The following is a 14,978-nucleotide window of genomic DNA, read 5'->3' on the forward strand; positions in this document are numbered from 1 at the left end:
CATAAATAAACACACACACACACACACACACACACACACACACACACACACACACACAAATGAATAAATGAATAAATAAGTAAACAAATGAATACCCAATACACTTCCAGCGCATCCACGACCACAATTCCCAGAAAGCATTGCGGTGCTCTCGTTTTGCTTCCACTTATTTCCTTCCCCTCCTCAGAGCACTTCCGGGTGGTGTGGGCGGGGCCAATAGAGCTATCCAATGAGCCCTTCCGCGGGCCAAGGGGGCGGAGAAATTGGCCAATGAGCGTCTGGGCAGAGGCGCCAATGAGCGGGAAGGTTGCTGGGGCAGCTGAAGTGAGCGGTGTCACTGAGCACCCCCCCCCACCCCCCCCCCCCCACGCTGAGGCTGCTGGAGCCCAGCCCCTCTATCCAGCCTTCTGGGTGGCTCGCTCCTTTCCAGGGCATTTGTGGAGTCCGCGTCCATGTCCCCGGTGGACACGGCACCCCGGAACCTCCACGCCCATGGCCGCTAGCCTGAGGAGGCTCTCTTTCACCGCCTTTTCTTCCTCCTCGGCAGACCCAGACGACGAGGGGGTGCGCGGCACTTGCGAAGATGCTTCTAGATGCAAGAGGTGCCTGCCGGGCGCGGGCTTAGGGGCCGGCGTCCCTGGGGCCTGGGGCCTAGGTGGGAGGTGGGCCTGTGATCCCAGCGTATCAGGAACATCCTGGTGCGCCGGAAGGTACCCGTCAATTTCGGGCGACCCTGGTTTCACACCTGTGAAGTGCACAGAGCAGCGGTTCATTTATTTAACCGGTAATAGTCTCACTTGTGCCGTGTGTCAGGCCTGGGGAGAGCGGGAATGGGAATCCGGCCCTACCCAGCCAAACGGGGTCTTGTGGCCTTCGTGAGGCTCAAGTCTTGCTGGGAGACAGACTTGACTTCACAGACAGTGAAGCAAATAATTCTAGTCTTGAGGAGTTAGGAGAAGTGCAAGTTCTTCCTCTTTAATAGGTTACGTTTCATTGGGGGTTGTTACGATCCCCATAGTGCCCCTGAAACTCAGGCCAATCGAGATAGGGGGGCGGGGGGGGGGGGGAATGGCCTGCCGGGGCCCCATAATGTTGCTGTGCAGAGCCAGCATTTTCCAGAGCTCTTGCCTCTATGCCACAGGGGTCTACATACTTGGGGGTGTAGTGAGGGCAGTATCGTGAGCACAGACATGTATCACACACCTGGAAGCACGGGGCTCGAGTGTACTTTATTCACTCGTTCCACAGAAATTATTGAGCGTATCCGTTGTGCCAAAGCCTTCTTTTTTGAATGGTTGGTGGGTATTCAGTTATTGGGAACACATGATGAATAGGACTGACGTGGCGTCTGAGGGCAGCACCATCTCCTCGGAAAAGACAGGAAGCAAATAATTCCCTGTGAAATCCATAATTACGGTTTTGTGTTGAGTGCTGAGAAATACAGCATGCCATTCGAGTTTGTAATTTAGGCAATAATGTTGAAGCTGAGATCACAAGGCTGAATGCAAAACGGGGATATAAGGAGGGTGTTGGGGCAGAGCAGGGGAGTGCGAACTGTGAAAGGAATGGATAGAATGCCCTTGAAGCTGGGGCCACTAGGGAATGGAGGTGGGGAATGCCAAGGTTTTGGGTTAAGGCTCGCACTTTTTGTAGGTTCTTGGAGACTAAGCATAGTGATTTAAAACATGGACCTTGGGGCCGGGCTCTGTCAAGCTGATCCTAGCTCTGCCACTAAACCATTCTGCATCAAGTTTTTTGATCGGGCTCTGCTGCTGATGCTGCGTCTCTCTCTCTTTCTGCCCCTCTCCTGCTCATGCTGTGTCTCTTTCTCTCAAAAAATAAATAAATGTTAAAAAAAAATTAAGAAAGAAAGAAAGGAAGAAACCACAGATGCTCACGTCCTACTCTAGACTCACGGAATCAGAATCTGCTGGGATAGGTCCTGGGCTATAAAGACTGGGCGTGTTTGCCATCTGGGTGCATTTCATTGAAGCTTCTTTTGCACTGGCCTTTCCCTCATCTGAAAAAAACATGCAAAAAGATTGTGAGAATCCGTAAGTTAGTGTTTTAAGACATGTTGTAGGTCTCTCTCCTTCAAGTTCTGTGATATCTTCACCGTAATGTGTTAAACCCTTCAATCTTGTCAAAAGATCACGTTATTAAATAGGGATTCCTTGCATGAACCGTGGGCTGTCTGTCGTCTGAGTTTTGAAGTGGGGGGATAACAATGGTAACCCACCTTCGGGATGTAAGGATTCAATGAGATCACAGACACGTGGCAGTTAGCACAGGATCTGGCACAGCGTGAAGCCTTCAATAAATTGTTACTACTGGTTTTGATTTGCCTCCATTCCGAACACTGTTTGGTTGAAGTTACTGAATATGTCATACCTGTGGATCAGGCTGGTTCCCCCCGCCTTAGGTTAAGGCCATAAAAGCCCTAATTTAACACAGGAGCCAGTTAGCTTCCCAGGACTCGTGCGGTTCTGTTACTTCTCTTGCAGGTTGTTCCCTCCTTCCTTTCAGAGCCCTCCCGGGGATAGTAGTGACGTGAACGGTGTCAGACGGCTGTCGGCAGGATTAAATGTGGCGCGCTCCCCACAGTGCCTGGCACACGGCAGGTGTCGAAGACTGGTGGTTATTATCAGCACTGTCCCAGTCGTCATCGTCAGTGCCGTGACCATCAGCATGGGCCTGTGCTCTCAGTCCTGCGGTCCTACAGTGAGAACTCTTCTGAGCGGACATTCTGGGCTTATGCTTAAAAATTCCGTGGGATTCCGCAGGTATTTTCCCAGCACTTACTGTGATCGCTAACTCTCGCCACTACCCATCTCCCCTCTCCTTGTCTTCTCCGTCCTGTGCTGCCCGCCCAAGGCAGTTCCCTCTGTTGTTTACCCCTGACCCCCTCTCCCCAGACCCTCCCTGTGTCCCGGGAAATTCCCACTCCTTAATCGCCAGCCTCGTCTCCTTCCTCAGCCTCTCCTTAGCCATCTCTTCCCTCTCTTTGCTTTGACCCTGGTCCTTCCCCGGGGATATCCTTTTTTGAAGTCCTCTCAGATGGTGCCTCTGTTTTCTCATACCCCGGGGTATGAGATTTCAGGATCGGGGGTGCAAGATTTGTGTCCTTGTTCTTTGACCCCCCCCCCCAACCCCCCGTTTCCTTGAGATACATGGTCCCCAGGCGGAGCATCTTCTCTTTCTCCTCATTACTGTTTTCTCCTGGTTATTCACCTGATTCGTGGACGTCTTGGGTGCCTGGCCCACAGTCCTCCTGTCTGTCTCGACCTTCTTGCCATCAGGCCAGTCAGCTTCACCGTGCGTGTGGAGGACCCAGGCTACGCACAGGGCACTCATTTTCTGGAACGCCTCGTCTGTAGCGATCACCTCTTCTCATCCATGTCTGTCACCATCGCCGCAGTGGCACCCTGCGTTTCCGCCCTGGTGCCACACGACCTCATGGGTGAGCAGCGCGGCCCCTCTCGACCCTGATCTCTGCTTTCCACCTTGCTGGGTCAGTTATTTCTGCTATGTCCTCAGGGTGTTTTTCCTTAAGACCTGAGGGGTTTGGTTTTTGTTTTTGTTTTTGTATTTTTTCTGTCCTTTAGATGCCCTCTAGGCTGGTATCTCTGAGTAGAGCTTAGAGTTTCCCCTGAGATGGCCCCCTGAGAAGGACAATGGTGGGGACAGGCTTGTAGGAGGTGAGGGAGGGAGCCCTGTGGATGTCTCTGGAAACGGTGTCCCAGGCAGAGAGCAGGGAGGGTAGGAAGGCCCACGGAGGGAGCAGGCCTGACTTGTTCCAGGAAGGACCAGGCCAGCATGAGGGAGAAGGAGGTGGGCTGAAGGGGTCTTAGGGACTTGTGGTGGTGTCCAATGGAGAATTTTGAACCGAAGAACGAGGTGACCTGACTTGGGTTTTAATGGGATCACTCTGGCTTCTCTGTTGAGAGCCGCCTGTAGGGAGCAAGGACGGAAGCAGGGAGATCAGTTAATAGGCTGATGGAATATTCCAAGACAGAGGCGCTGATGTCTTGGATCAGGATGGTAGCACCGGAAGGGCTGAGAATCGACCAGATTCTGGGTACGTTTTGAAGGAGGAGGTGATGGGATGTGTTGACAGATTGGATGTGGGTGAGGCCAGTGAGTGAAAGAAGAAGCCAAGCCCTCTGGCTCATCTCAGATGCGGCTCCCACCTGGAGGCCCCTGACACCTGCAGACCAGGCCCAGCCCCTTCCGTGTTCTCTGTGCGTGTCCTTGGTGACGGTCAGTCCAGCTGCGGCATAGGCAGGCGTAGTGTTGAACGTTTGTCTCCCCCCGCGAGAAGAAAGGTGTGGGGAATGACCGTGTCTGCCTTAGCCACGTGCCTGCTAGACCCATTTCTCAGGCGGCCAAGTGACGAGGAACTGAATGCCGACGCTCAGGGTTGCACTTCCCGATGAGGTCTCCACATTCTGCTGTTCTGTTTCACTGTATTTGAGTGGTCTGTCTGTTTTAGAAGCCAGGCCAGGGGCTGTAAGACTGAAATCCTGTTGTAAAAATTACAGAAGTCAATCTGATTTCCACCGAATCCAAAAATGTCCCCCTTGAGGTGCAGGTGGGTCACAGGATCACCTCCCTGGAGAGGCGGCATTTTCCCAAGGGCCTAGGCCTTTCCAGCACACGGATTGCATCTTTGCAGCCATGCCCAGAGAGCAGTGCTTGAGAGATTGATCTGAATATTTGAAGGTGGGGGCTGCTGCTTTCCATCCTCAGAGAAGATGTGTCACTTTAGAATTAGAATATTCTGGTGAGGATAAATTAGCTGCCCAACTTGCCCATCACGAAGGTCCCGTAAATTGTGGATTTTCTGCAACCCTCCTCATTTTTTCAAAAAAGCAACAAATTAAATTTTGGAAAACATCTATGAAAAACAATGGTTTCAAATCTAGAATACTAATTGTTTTTAATGATTATGTTTTTAAGATTTTTTCAATTTTTTAAACATTCTTATTATTGATGTTTTGTTTATTTTTGAGGGGGAAGGTGGAGGAGCAGAGAGAGGGTGAGAGAGGCTCCATGCCATCTACGTGGAGCCCAGTGTGGGGCTCGGTCCCACAAGCCATGAGATCGTGACCTGAGCCAAAATCAAGAGCCAAGCGCTTAACCAACGGAGCCACTCATGTGCCCCTAAGATTTTGTTTATTTATTTTTTGTTATTTTTTTTAATGCTTATTTATTTTGAGAGAGAGCGTGCGCGAGCGAACGAGCAAGTGTGTGCACGCCGGGTTGAGGAGGGTGGCAGAGAGAGAGAGCGAAAGAAAGAATCCCAAGCAGGCTCCATTTTGTCAGTGCAGAGTCTGATGCAGGGCTTGATCTCACAACATGTGAGATCATGACCTGAGCTGATATCAAGAGTCAGATGCTTAACTGACTGAGCCACCCAGATTTCCCCCCCCCACCCCCAAGATTTTGTTTTTAAGTAGTCTCTACACCCAACGTGGAGCTCAAACTCACAACCCTGAGATCAAGAATCACATACTCTTTGAGCCAGCCAGGTGCCCCTTAATGGTTAATTTGTTAAAGGGCCAAAGTGAATACTCTTCCCCAACTCATTAGTCTAATTTGAATATACCGTACATATAATTTTTTGTCTCCTTTTTTTGTTGTTGTCGTAATGGCTGAACAGTATTCCACAATGTGGTTTTAGTTTATGTGACTGTTCTTCTGTTCATTATTTGGGTAGCTATGATTTTGCTATTAAAATGGAGTTGCGATAAACATCTTTGCATGTGCGTTTCAGTTTTCCAGTGAGATGGATTTCAGGGGAGAAGCCTTTGCAAAGTGGTCCTCGAAAGAGGTTGTGTCCGTTTCTGTTCTCATGGTAAAAGAGATGCTGAACACAGAATATTCTCAGTCTCTTAAATTGTTTGTCAGCTGGCAGGTGGATAATACGTCTTAAAAATTTTTATTTTATTTAAAAAACTTTTTTATTTTACTCACTAGTAAGACTATTTTTATTAAAAAAAAAAATTATGTTTATTTTTGAGAGAGAGAGAGAGCAAGCGGGGAAGGGGCAGAGAGAGGGAGAGAGAGGATCCGAAGCAGGCCCTGTGCTATTAGCACAGAGCCTGACGCGGGGCTCGAACTCATAAACTGTGAGATCATGACCTGAGCCAAAGCCAGACGTTCAACCGCCTGAGCCACCCTGGCGTCCTAAGACTGAGCATTTTTAGTTCTTCACTATCTCTGATATTTTTTTACATGACGCCTTTCTCCTTATCATTTTCCTAACTGGGTTTTTGGGGTTTTGTTTCATTTATGTTTTTATTGGTCTGTAAGAACTTGTCATATGTATGGTAGTAGTCCTTTGCCTACGTATGTGTTCCATTATTTTCTCTCAAACTGTTGCTTGTCTTTAAGTTTAGCTTGTACCATACATTTCATGATGCAGAAATTCTGAATCTTTATGGTGCCAACTCTGACAGTCTAACTTTATGGCTTGGGGCTTTTGGGTAACGTTTTATGAGACCATTTTCAATCACTGCCTTTTCTTTCAGCACTTTTACGGTTTTGGCTTCTATTGCTTAGAGCATTCATCTATCTTTATAATTTTGTATGTTATAAGTTAGCAGTTTTTGTTCCTACACTGTCCGTTGATGGTCTGTATCCTCCATTGATTTGAAATATCACTTCCATACTAAATTCTTACGTATACTTTAGCACAGCAATGCGTAGATCATTCTTGACTTCCAGTCGGAATTGCTTTTTTCATTTCGATGCCTAAACATTTTGACTTGCGAGGTGTTAGTTGTGACTTGCCAAGAGCTCCTCTAGCTTGGGGTAAAACAGGGTTGTATCAGGGACTAGCACAATCTCCTTAGTTCATTTGAGCAGCTGCACTCCAGGAGGAAAGAAAAGAAAGTGATACTAACCAAAGCACGTATTTGAGTCTGTGAAAGCAATAGCTTTTCAGGAAATCCCACCCTGCAGACTTCTACATACTTCTACATACTTCTCATTGGCCAGAATTGGGCAGGTGACCTCACCCCTAGCTGCAAGAAACTGTGGGAGGGGAGAATTTCTCACGGGGCAGATTGATACCTCAAACAAAATGGGGGTAAGGAGGAAGGGGTAAGTGGATATTGAATGGGGAACTGGGAGGGTCAGCTATATCGCTCATCTTTCTTGTTCTTCAGAATTTCCCCAGGTATTCTTAAGAGACAGAGGGAGAGGGGAAGGAAGAAAATGGAGGTGGGAGAGCAGGGGTGGGAGGGTGATGATTTATAAAATAAAATGCTCAGGTCATTAGTGTTCAGTTTGACGAGTCTTAACAAGTGTATATGGTTGACTCTTGAACAACATGGGTTTGAACTGCACTTATATGTGGCTTTTCAATAAATGCAGTACAGTACTCTAAACGTATTTTCTTTATGATTTTCTTAATATTTTCTCTTTTTTTTAATGCTTATTTATTTTTGAGAGAGAGAGAGAGAGCATGCACGATCAAGGGAGAGGCAGAGAGAGGGAGAAAGAGGTCCAAAGTGGGTTCCGCACTGACAGCAGAATGCCCGATGGAGGGCTCGAATCCATGAACCATGAGATCGTGCCCTGAGCTAAAGTCAGACCCTTAACCAACTGAGCCACTCAGGTGCCCCTCTTAATATTTTCTTTAGCCTACTTTATTGAAAGAATACAATATATAATAAATCTAACGTATGAAATACATGTTAATCAACTATTAAGACCTCTGGTCAACAGTAGTCAATTTGTAGTTAAGTTTTTGGGGAATCGAAAGTTATATTCAAAGTTTTGATTGCACAGGAGGTTGACACCCCAACCCCTGTATTGTTCAAGAGTCAACGGTATATCCGTGTACCACCACCCAAAGAAGATATAAAATATATCTGAAACTCTAGAAACTTCCCTTGTTATATGTTTCTAATTAGTCTTCTTACCCTCACCAGTCATTTTCTGGTTTCGAAATCTGTGGTAGATTAGATCTGCCTGTTTTCGAATGTCATAGAAATGGAGTCATACAGTATGTGTTCTTTTGTCTTCTTTCACTCAACTGTGTTCCTTGAGATTCACCCATGTTGTTTGCGTTATCAAAGATAAAGCCAGGGGCGCCTGGGTGGCTTGGTCACTTGACCATCTGTCTCTTGATTCCGGCTCAGGGCATGATCTCACGGTTTGTGGGATTGAGCCCCATGTCTGGCTCTGCATTGACAGTGTAGAGCCTGCTTAGGATTCTCTCTCTCTCTCTCTCTCCTCTCTCTCTCTCTCTGTCTTCCCCACCCCCTGCTCCTCCTCTGCGTGTGCATCCACGCACACACACAGTCTCTCAAAATAAATAAACATTAAAAAAAATTTTTTAAAGATAAAGCTAGATACTAGTTCACGTGGTGAGGACAGAGTTTAATCAGTAATTAACTATTCCAATAAGGAAAAGAGTCCAGAGTGAATGAAACTCAACTTCAGTTTGTACAGAGGAGATTTTAAAGAGAGAATGAGGGAGGAAAGTTGGGGGTGAATGAAATCAGAAGTAAAAAATTACAAAAGCCAGGAAAGGTATTGGTTCATGTGAAACCACCTGGATTTGCTCACTGGGAGACAGGGACCTGATCTTTCAGTGTTGGCTAGAAGAAACAATGGATGCTTTTGGCAGCCTTGAGTTTTCTCGGGCAGGCACTAAGGGGTACGGGAATCATCCTAGGGGTGGAGCCTTGAGCTGTTAAAGTCTACATTAGTGTTTGTTCGAGTCTCTATACAGTAAGTCAAGGTTGAAGCCTAGTCGAGAAGAGGGCTCGAGGAACCTGGCTACAGTTTGGTCAAGGAAAGAGTCTTTGTCAGTGTAGTTTGTTCCTATACATGTATGAATACACCATGATTTGTTCGTGTGTTCTCCAATGATAGGACATTTGAGTTGTATCGAAGTTTTTGGTCATTGTGAATAGGCTACAAGGGACATTCTCATACAAGTCTTCAATTTCTCTCAAATAAATGTCTAGGAATAGAATTGCTTAGTCACAGGGTGGGTATATATTTAACTGCTAGACTAATTTCCAAAGTGGTTTATCGCTTTACACTTCCCACCAGCAATATATTGAAACTCCAGTTGCTCAACATCCTTGTTAACATTCTGTATTGTCAGTGAGGGTGAAAGAGCATCTCAGTATGGTTTTAAATTGCACTTCCCTGGTGACTAATGATCTTAGGCATCTTTTTGTGTGCTTACTGGACATTCCTACATCTTTCGTGAACTGTCTGTTCAAGTGTTTTGCCCATTTTTGTTCTTAATGGTTTTTGGTTTTGACTCATTGGAGTTTATTCTATATTCTGGATAGGAATTCTTTGTCAGATAGATATATTGTACGTATACATACATGGGTAGGAACATTCAAATTGAAAACATTGACAATAGCATCCAAAAACCTAAACTGGGTAGGAATAAATATAATGAAAGACGCAAAACAACTTTACACAGAAAACCGTAAAACATTGTTGAGAGGAATTCAAGGAGACTGAAATAAATGGGATATATGCTTTGTTCATGCATTGGAAGATTTGATGTTTTGAGATTCCTGTTCTCCCTGACTTGATCCGTGGAATCAGTGCAATCACCGTCAAAATCCTAGCCATCTTTTTTTTTTAGAAGAAATTAACAGATTGTTTCGAAAATGTATATGGAAACGTGAAGGGTCTTGAATAGCCAAAAAAGTCTTCAAACGAAGAGCAGAGTTGAAGCACTTAAACTGCTTAATACTGCTTAATTTGAAGACTTGCAGTAAAGCCACAGCAATCAAAGTCTTTGGCATAGAGATAGATCAGTGACACAGAATAAAGAGTCCAAGAAATAGACCAAACACAAGGACTGTTGGTTGATCTTCACCCAGATTGTCAAGCCAATTCAGTGGGCGAAAGGGACGTCTTTTTAATGAATAATTCTGGGTAAAGTGGATATTCAAGTGGAAACAAAATGGACCTTAGCCCCTACCTCGTTCTGTACACATGAATTTGGGATGGATCATAAACCGAAATATAAAGGCTAGAACCATAAATCTTTTAGATGAAAACATGAGAGCATATGTTGACAACCTTGAGGTAGGCAAATGTTTTGGATACAGAACAAAAAAAAGCACTAATTACAAAGGAAAAATGGATGCACTGAGAAAATGAACGGGCAAGACAGACTGGGAGAAATATTCAGACTACATGTGCTTAAGTGTTTTATTTTTTCCAAAAGAACTTTCGCATTATTCAGGCCCAAGACATCCTGTTACTATATTCTGTATTAACTGGGTTTTTTGTTTGCTTAAGTCAGATAGGAGACATTGTACGATGGGAACTTTCTGATTGACTTCTCCTACTTAACTCACCCTCTTGTGAATGTTGGTTCCTTTTTCATAAATGCCTTGCCCACTAGTCAATGAGTACTTACAGTGGAGGCAGTAGATTTTAGATCATATTAATCCTTGTAAAGTAATTGGGTGTTAGCTGAAGCCAAAAGGCAATACCAGTAGCCTCTGTTGGGAAGAAACGATAGCCTGTGAGTTCATTGAGGCTCAGTTTTGTTTTTGTTTTTTGTTTTTATCTGATTCAACACTTAAGGCCTTGTGGATGTGTGAAAGACTTGTCCAAAGTGTAAGACAATGGAGAGTGGGGGTGGGGCGGAGCAGGGAGAAACCAGGCTCTAGATTAAAGCTCAGCACCCTTCCCACCCTCCCCCCCACAACACGCTGACACAGAAGCTGGCCCTGATTCATTATTTAATGGCTGTGCAGGCCTAGGTCTCTTTATTTCTGCTGCTCACGGGTCCACTGCTCTGGGGTCAGAGTTTTCTGCTCAAAGGCATGGATGTGCAGAAGCTCTTCTGCTAGGCACGTGTTCACCAGCCTGGGGGAAAGATGGGGTTAGGAAACGGTAGGTGGAGGCCTGAGTTGCGATTCCAGAATGTAGGGTGATCAGGGAGACTGGAGGTGTCACCCAGGTTGTGTCCCCAGGACGTGCGGACCAAAGAGGAAGAGGGCCTAAGTCTCAATCCAGGGGCCACGAAGGCGGCATCCCTGGGGTCGTGGTCACCGTGCGGGGCCGCACTGGTGGGGGTAGGGAGTTAGGTTGAGGGGAGTGGCCAGGGTTGTGGTCCCGGCGCTGGGGTCGCGCTGAGTGAGGGGCTCCCGGGGCCTCACCGGTGTCTCTGAAGCAGCGGCTTCCCCTCGAACTTGGCCGACACCACCAGGACTCGGAAGCTGGACGCGCAACGGTTGGGAGTCGTGTCCTCTACTTCCTATGGGGAACAACGGTGTGGGGAGTATGAAACCCGCCCCTCAGGCCCTTTCCCCCTCGTTGGGCGAATCTAGACCGCTCAACTCACCACGTGCTCTGCCTCAAGGTCCCGCTGCAGCTTCTCCCGGAGGTACTCGGCGCTGAGTTCCATTGCGGCAGCCCAGAAGGGGCGGCAGCTCAGCGGGGATGGAATCCCAGCTCCCTCCGCAGCCACACCTCTTCCGCCCGTACTGACGCCACTTCCGTCAGAGTCTCGACTTCCGCCCTTACTAAGGCGATTGTAAACGAGGCACTTCCGCCCTCAGGCAAGTCCAGCTTTCCAACAGTCCCAGGTTTCCGCGCTTACCATCAAGCAGCCAATCAGAGTCAGCCCAAGGACCGAATCGGGCGGTAATAAGTGCCCGCCGCCTGCACAGCAGCCCGGGTCCCGTGGGCCGGTTTGGACACCCTAGCTCCAGTCAGGAGAGGGTGCGCGAATCTGCATTGCCGTGGCCTCGAGGGTATCTCGGGATCGCCTCCAAACGCTTTTTCCGAGACAAGCATCTTGCGGCCCTGGCAACTCAGTCCTCCCTAAGGTCATAGGCCACAGCAATCAACCCACAAGTGCCGATGGGCCCTGAGGGGGACGCGGCGAGGCCCGGGCGCTTCTTCGGCGTCTATCTGCTCTACTGCCTGAACCCTCGGCACCGGGGTCGCGTCTACGTGGGGTTCACCGTCAACCCTACTCGTAGGGTCCAGCAGCACAACGGGGGCCGCAAGAAAGGAGGGGCCTGGCGGACCAGCGGGCGCGGGCCCTGGTAAGAGGGAGTGGATTGCTGTCTGGAGCAGGGCTTCCAGGGAGAGGCGAGGCTCTGAGGGGGAGAGGCCTGCCGAGAGGGGCGGGGCCAAGCCAGTGACAGTGGGCGGAGCCGGTGCGGTGGCTGAGAGCAGGGCCGGGATGCGAGTTCCTGGTGCACTGGCACCAGGGGTGGAGGAGCACGGTGGGGAGGCGGAGCCCTGTGAAACTCGGCTGTGGGACTAAGAGGCAGGGATTGAGTGAGAAGGGGACTGAGGATCTAGGGTTGGTCCGGTGACAGCGGCTGATGAACAAGGCTGGGGTTGTACCAGAGAGAGTCTGCAAGGGAGAGGACAGGGGGAGGGCAGGAGGCGGGGCCTGTGCTGGAGGCGGGGCCTGAGGTTGGCAGGTGTGAGAGGATGCACCTTCGCGAAGGGGGCGGGGCCTCGCGGACTAGGCTTGAAGCCTGGCATGAGGACTTCACTCTCAGGTAGGACTGGGGGTGAATCATGGCCAGGGGGTTCAGCTTGACGCGGGGTGAGGCGGGGGGCTCACAGGCCGCGCCCTCGTTCTTTTCCCCAGGGCGATGGTGCTTATCGTGCACGGCTTCCCTTCCGCCGTGGCCGCCCTTCGGGTAAGAAAGGAGTCGGGGACGGTGGGAGAATGGGCTGGGGCTTCGGGCCTTCCCCTGGCGGCCCCCTTCCTGGGGCGTCCCTGAAGCCCCTACTCTCCGCCCGCAGTTCGAGTGGGCCTGGCAGCACCCGCAAGCCTCACGCCGCCTGGCTCACGTGGGCCCGCGCCTGCGCAGCGAGGCCGCCTTCGCTTTCCACCTACGCGTGCTGGCGCACATGCTGCGCGTGCCGCCTTGGGTGCGCCTCCCGCTCACCGTGCGCTGGCTGCGCGCCGACTTCCGGTGTGACCTCTGCCCACCGCCACCGCCGCACATGCCGCTGACCTTTGGGCCTCCGCCGCCCCGCGCCGCGGCCCCGAAGCGCCGCGCCGGACCCTTAGCTGACCTGGAGTCCGAGCCTGACCAAGATGCCGAGGCCTGCTGCGCCCTGTGCGCGCGCTCCTTCCAGGTGAGCGGCTCCACCTGGCCTTCAGGGTTCGGACGACTTGGGATCCAGCTGTTTATTGAGGGACCGCGCAGCCCACTGACACCTTTTGCCCTCGTTTCTCAAATGGGGATGAGCCTACTTGCTGCCATTCCTCAGAATCAGTACCCTTCTGCTCAGGGCCTGTGCCTTTCCCCTTTGACTGTAAGGCTCTTCCCTAGACTTTCGGTCTTTATAAAGTGCCACCTTCCCCTTCTCCATGAAGTCTTCCTCGGCTCTCCATCTAAAACTGCAATTCTTTCTTGTACACTTCCTTGCCTTTTTTTTTTTTTTAAAACCTAAACACTTATTGTTTAACATGCTAGGTGTTTTATTCATCTTGTCAGTTTCTCCCACCGCCCATACAAGGCCAGGTCTTGTTGACTGCTGTAGAAAAGGGTCGGGAAAACAGACAATACATATTTAACAGATTAACTGAAAGGATGGGCCTGACTTCTTCAGAGCTCTCGGGAAATGTAAATTGAGTACCTGCCATTCAGAGATTAAGTGACCTGCCTGAGGTCGGTTAGCTGGAAGAACTATAGGCCTGGCTGCAGTGGCCGTGCTGTGTATATAATCATTGCCCATGGGGCGGCCGGGTGGCTCAGTCGGTCAGGCGTCCGACTTCAGCTCAGGTCATGATCTCACGGTTTGTGAGTTCCAGCCCGGCGTTGGGCTCTGTGCTGACGGCTCGGAGCCTGGAGCCCGCTTCGGATTCTGTGTCTCTCCATCTGTCGGCCCCTCCCCTGCTCACGCTCCGTGTCTGTCTCTCAATAATAAATAAACGTTAAAAAAATTTAAAAAATATATAATCACTGCTCATGCTGAGAGGAAACTGATTAGCTTGGTCTCTGTGGGCAAGTGCTGTAACCTCTCCGTGCTTCAGTTTCATCTATAAAACGCAAATAGCAGTAGTATGTGCCTCACAGCATTGTTTAATGCAAAGCCCCTGGAACAGTATCTGGTCCATAGAAATTCTGAGTGTTTAGCTACTTCATTCCTCCCGCTTTTCTCTCTTACCTGCCTACCACCTCTGACAGGATGAAGAGGGCCCCCTGTGCTGCCCCCACCCTGGCTGCCGCCTCAGGGCCCACGTGATCTGCCTTGCAGAGGAGTTCCTGGAGAAGGAGCCAGGGCAGCTTCTGCCCCTAGAGGGTCAATGCCCTGGGTGAGTCCAGCACCCCTGCCCCAGCCTGGCCTACCTTTGGGAAGATGGTGTCGGTCGTCCAGGTCCAGGCCCAGGGCAGCCGAGTCCTTATCTTGGCACTCAGGGCCTAGCCTGGAAGAGGCTTGTGATCCTGACTGTGTCTCCTACCGACTGCACCCCTTGGTAGCTGTAAGAACTCACTGCTGTGGGGAGACCTGATCTGGCTGTGCCAGATGGGCACCGAGGAGGAAGAAGAGAACTTGGAATTAGAAGAGGTGAGAGGTGGCTTTGGCCCCGGCCTCCCCCTCCCCCGCCCCACCCCCCCAGGCTGCCTTTGACCGGTCCTCTTGTTTCCACAGGAACACTGGACAGACATGCTGGAGACCTGATCCTCGCCCACTGCTTGTTTGTGCCACTCCTGCGGGTCTGGGCGGTTTTTACTTGAGCACAATAAAGAGTCTTGAGTTAACGGAACTTCCTGGTGTTTGCTGGGGGCTGGAGGCAGAGGCCCTACCAGTCACTGGGGCCTGAAGAGAAGAGCAGAGGCAGGGAGAGGCTGCTGGCCTGTGTGGATGAGCCTCTCCTCTTTCTGGAGGCCCGGGTGCCTCAGCTGTCCCTAGCACGCTTCTGACATCACACAGTGCTTTGCTTGGGGGACACACTCTTGACTCAGAGCCCATCCAAATCCAGTGCCCAGCTTGAC

The 14,978-nt window shown here is 49.8% G+C and overlaps 2 protein-coding genes across 4 annotated transcripts; one reads left to right on the forward strand and one right to left on the reverse strand.

Moving 5' to 3' along the window:
• Window positions 1–10,542: 10,542 nt before the first annotated feature.
• LOC132689286 (bolA-like protein 2) lies at window positions 10,543–11,456 on the reverse strand. The gene is made up of 3 exons (XM_060648891.3): window positions 11,348–11,456; window positions 11,163–11,260; window positions 10,543–10,869 (listed from the first exon to the last, which is right to left on the reverse strand). Exons 1-3 carry the CDS (start codon window positions 11,408–11,410, stop codon window positions 10,770–10,772), a joined length of 261 nt encoding a protein of 86 aa, XP_060504874.1. The 5' UTR covers window positions 11,411–11,456; the 3' UTR covers window positions 10,543–10,769.
• Window positions 11,457–11,860: 404 nt separating this feature from the next.
• On the forward strand, window positions 11,861–14,744 carry SLX1A (structure-specific endonuclease subunit SLX1A). Of its 3 annotated transcripts, none has more exons than XR_009614953.3 (6): window positions 11,861–12,056; window positions 12,617–12,668; window positions 12,775–13,113; window positions 14,169–14,296; window positions 14,400–14,550; window positions 14,635–14,744. XR_009614953.3 is itself a non-coding variant. In XM_060648889.2 (6 exons), the coding sequence occupies exons 1-6, from the start codon at window positions 11,869–11,871 to the stop codon at window positions 14,662–14,664; spliced, it is 825 nt and encodes a 274-aa protein (XP_060504872.1). In that variant the 5' UTR covers window positions 11,861–11,868; the 3' UTR covers window positions 14,665–14,744. The 3 variants fall into 3 exon arrangements, 2 of the variants coding, with proteins under 2 accessions (XP_060504872.1, XP_081647842.1); XM_060648889.2 differs by having other exon boundaries at window positions 14,463–14,550; XM_081791716.1 differs by lacking the exon at window positions 11,861–12,056 and adding an exon at window positions 12,416–12,524 and having other exon boundaries at window positions 14,463–14,550.
• The last annotated feature ends 234 nt before the right edge of the window (window positions 14,745–14,978 follow it).

This window comes from Panthera onca, chromosome E3 (genome assembly GCF_046562875.1).
Source record: "Panthera onca isolate mPanOnc1 chromosome E3, mPanOnc1 haplotype 2, whole genome shotgun sequence".
In the NCBI taxonomy this organism is placed as follows: domain Eukaryota; kingdom Metazoa; phylum Chordata; class Mammalia; order Carnivora; family Felidae; genus Panthera; species Panthera onca.

Coding starts and splice junctions, on each gene's coding strand:
- LOC132689286 (XM_060648891.3), bottom strand. CDS start 11,410: ATGGAACTCAGCGCCGAGTACCTCCGGGAGAAGCTGCAGCGGGACCTT. Junction 11,261..11,347: donor ACCTTGAGGCAGAGCACGTG/GTGAGTTGAGCG, acceptor TGTTCCCCATAG/GAAGTAGAGGACACGACTCC. Junction 10,870..11,162: donor CCGCTGCTTCAGAGACACCG/GTGAGGCCCCGG, acceptor TCTTTCCCCCAG/GCTGGTGAACACGTGCCTAG.
- SLX1A (XM_060648889.2), top strand. CDS start 11,869: ATGGGCCCTGAGGGGGACGCGGCGAGGCCCGGGCGCTTCTTCGGCGTC. Junction 13,114..14,168: donor TGTGCGCGCGCTCCTTCCAG/GTGAGCGGCTCC, acceptor CACCTCTGACAG/GATGAAGAGGGCCCCCTGTG. Junction 14,551..14,634: donor AGAACTTGGAATTAGAAGAG/GTGAGAGGTGGC, acceptor TTGTTTCCACAG/GAACACTGGACAGACATGCT.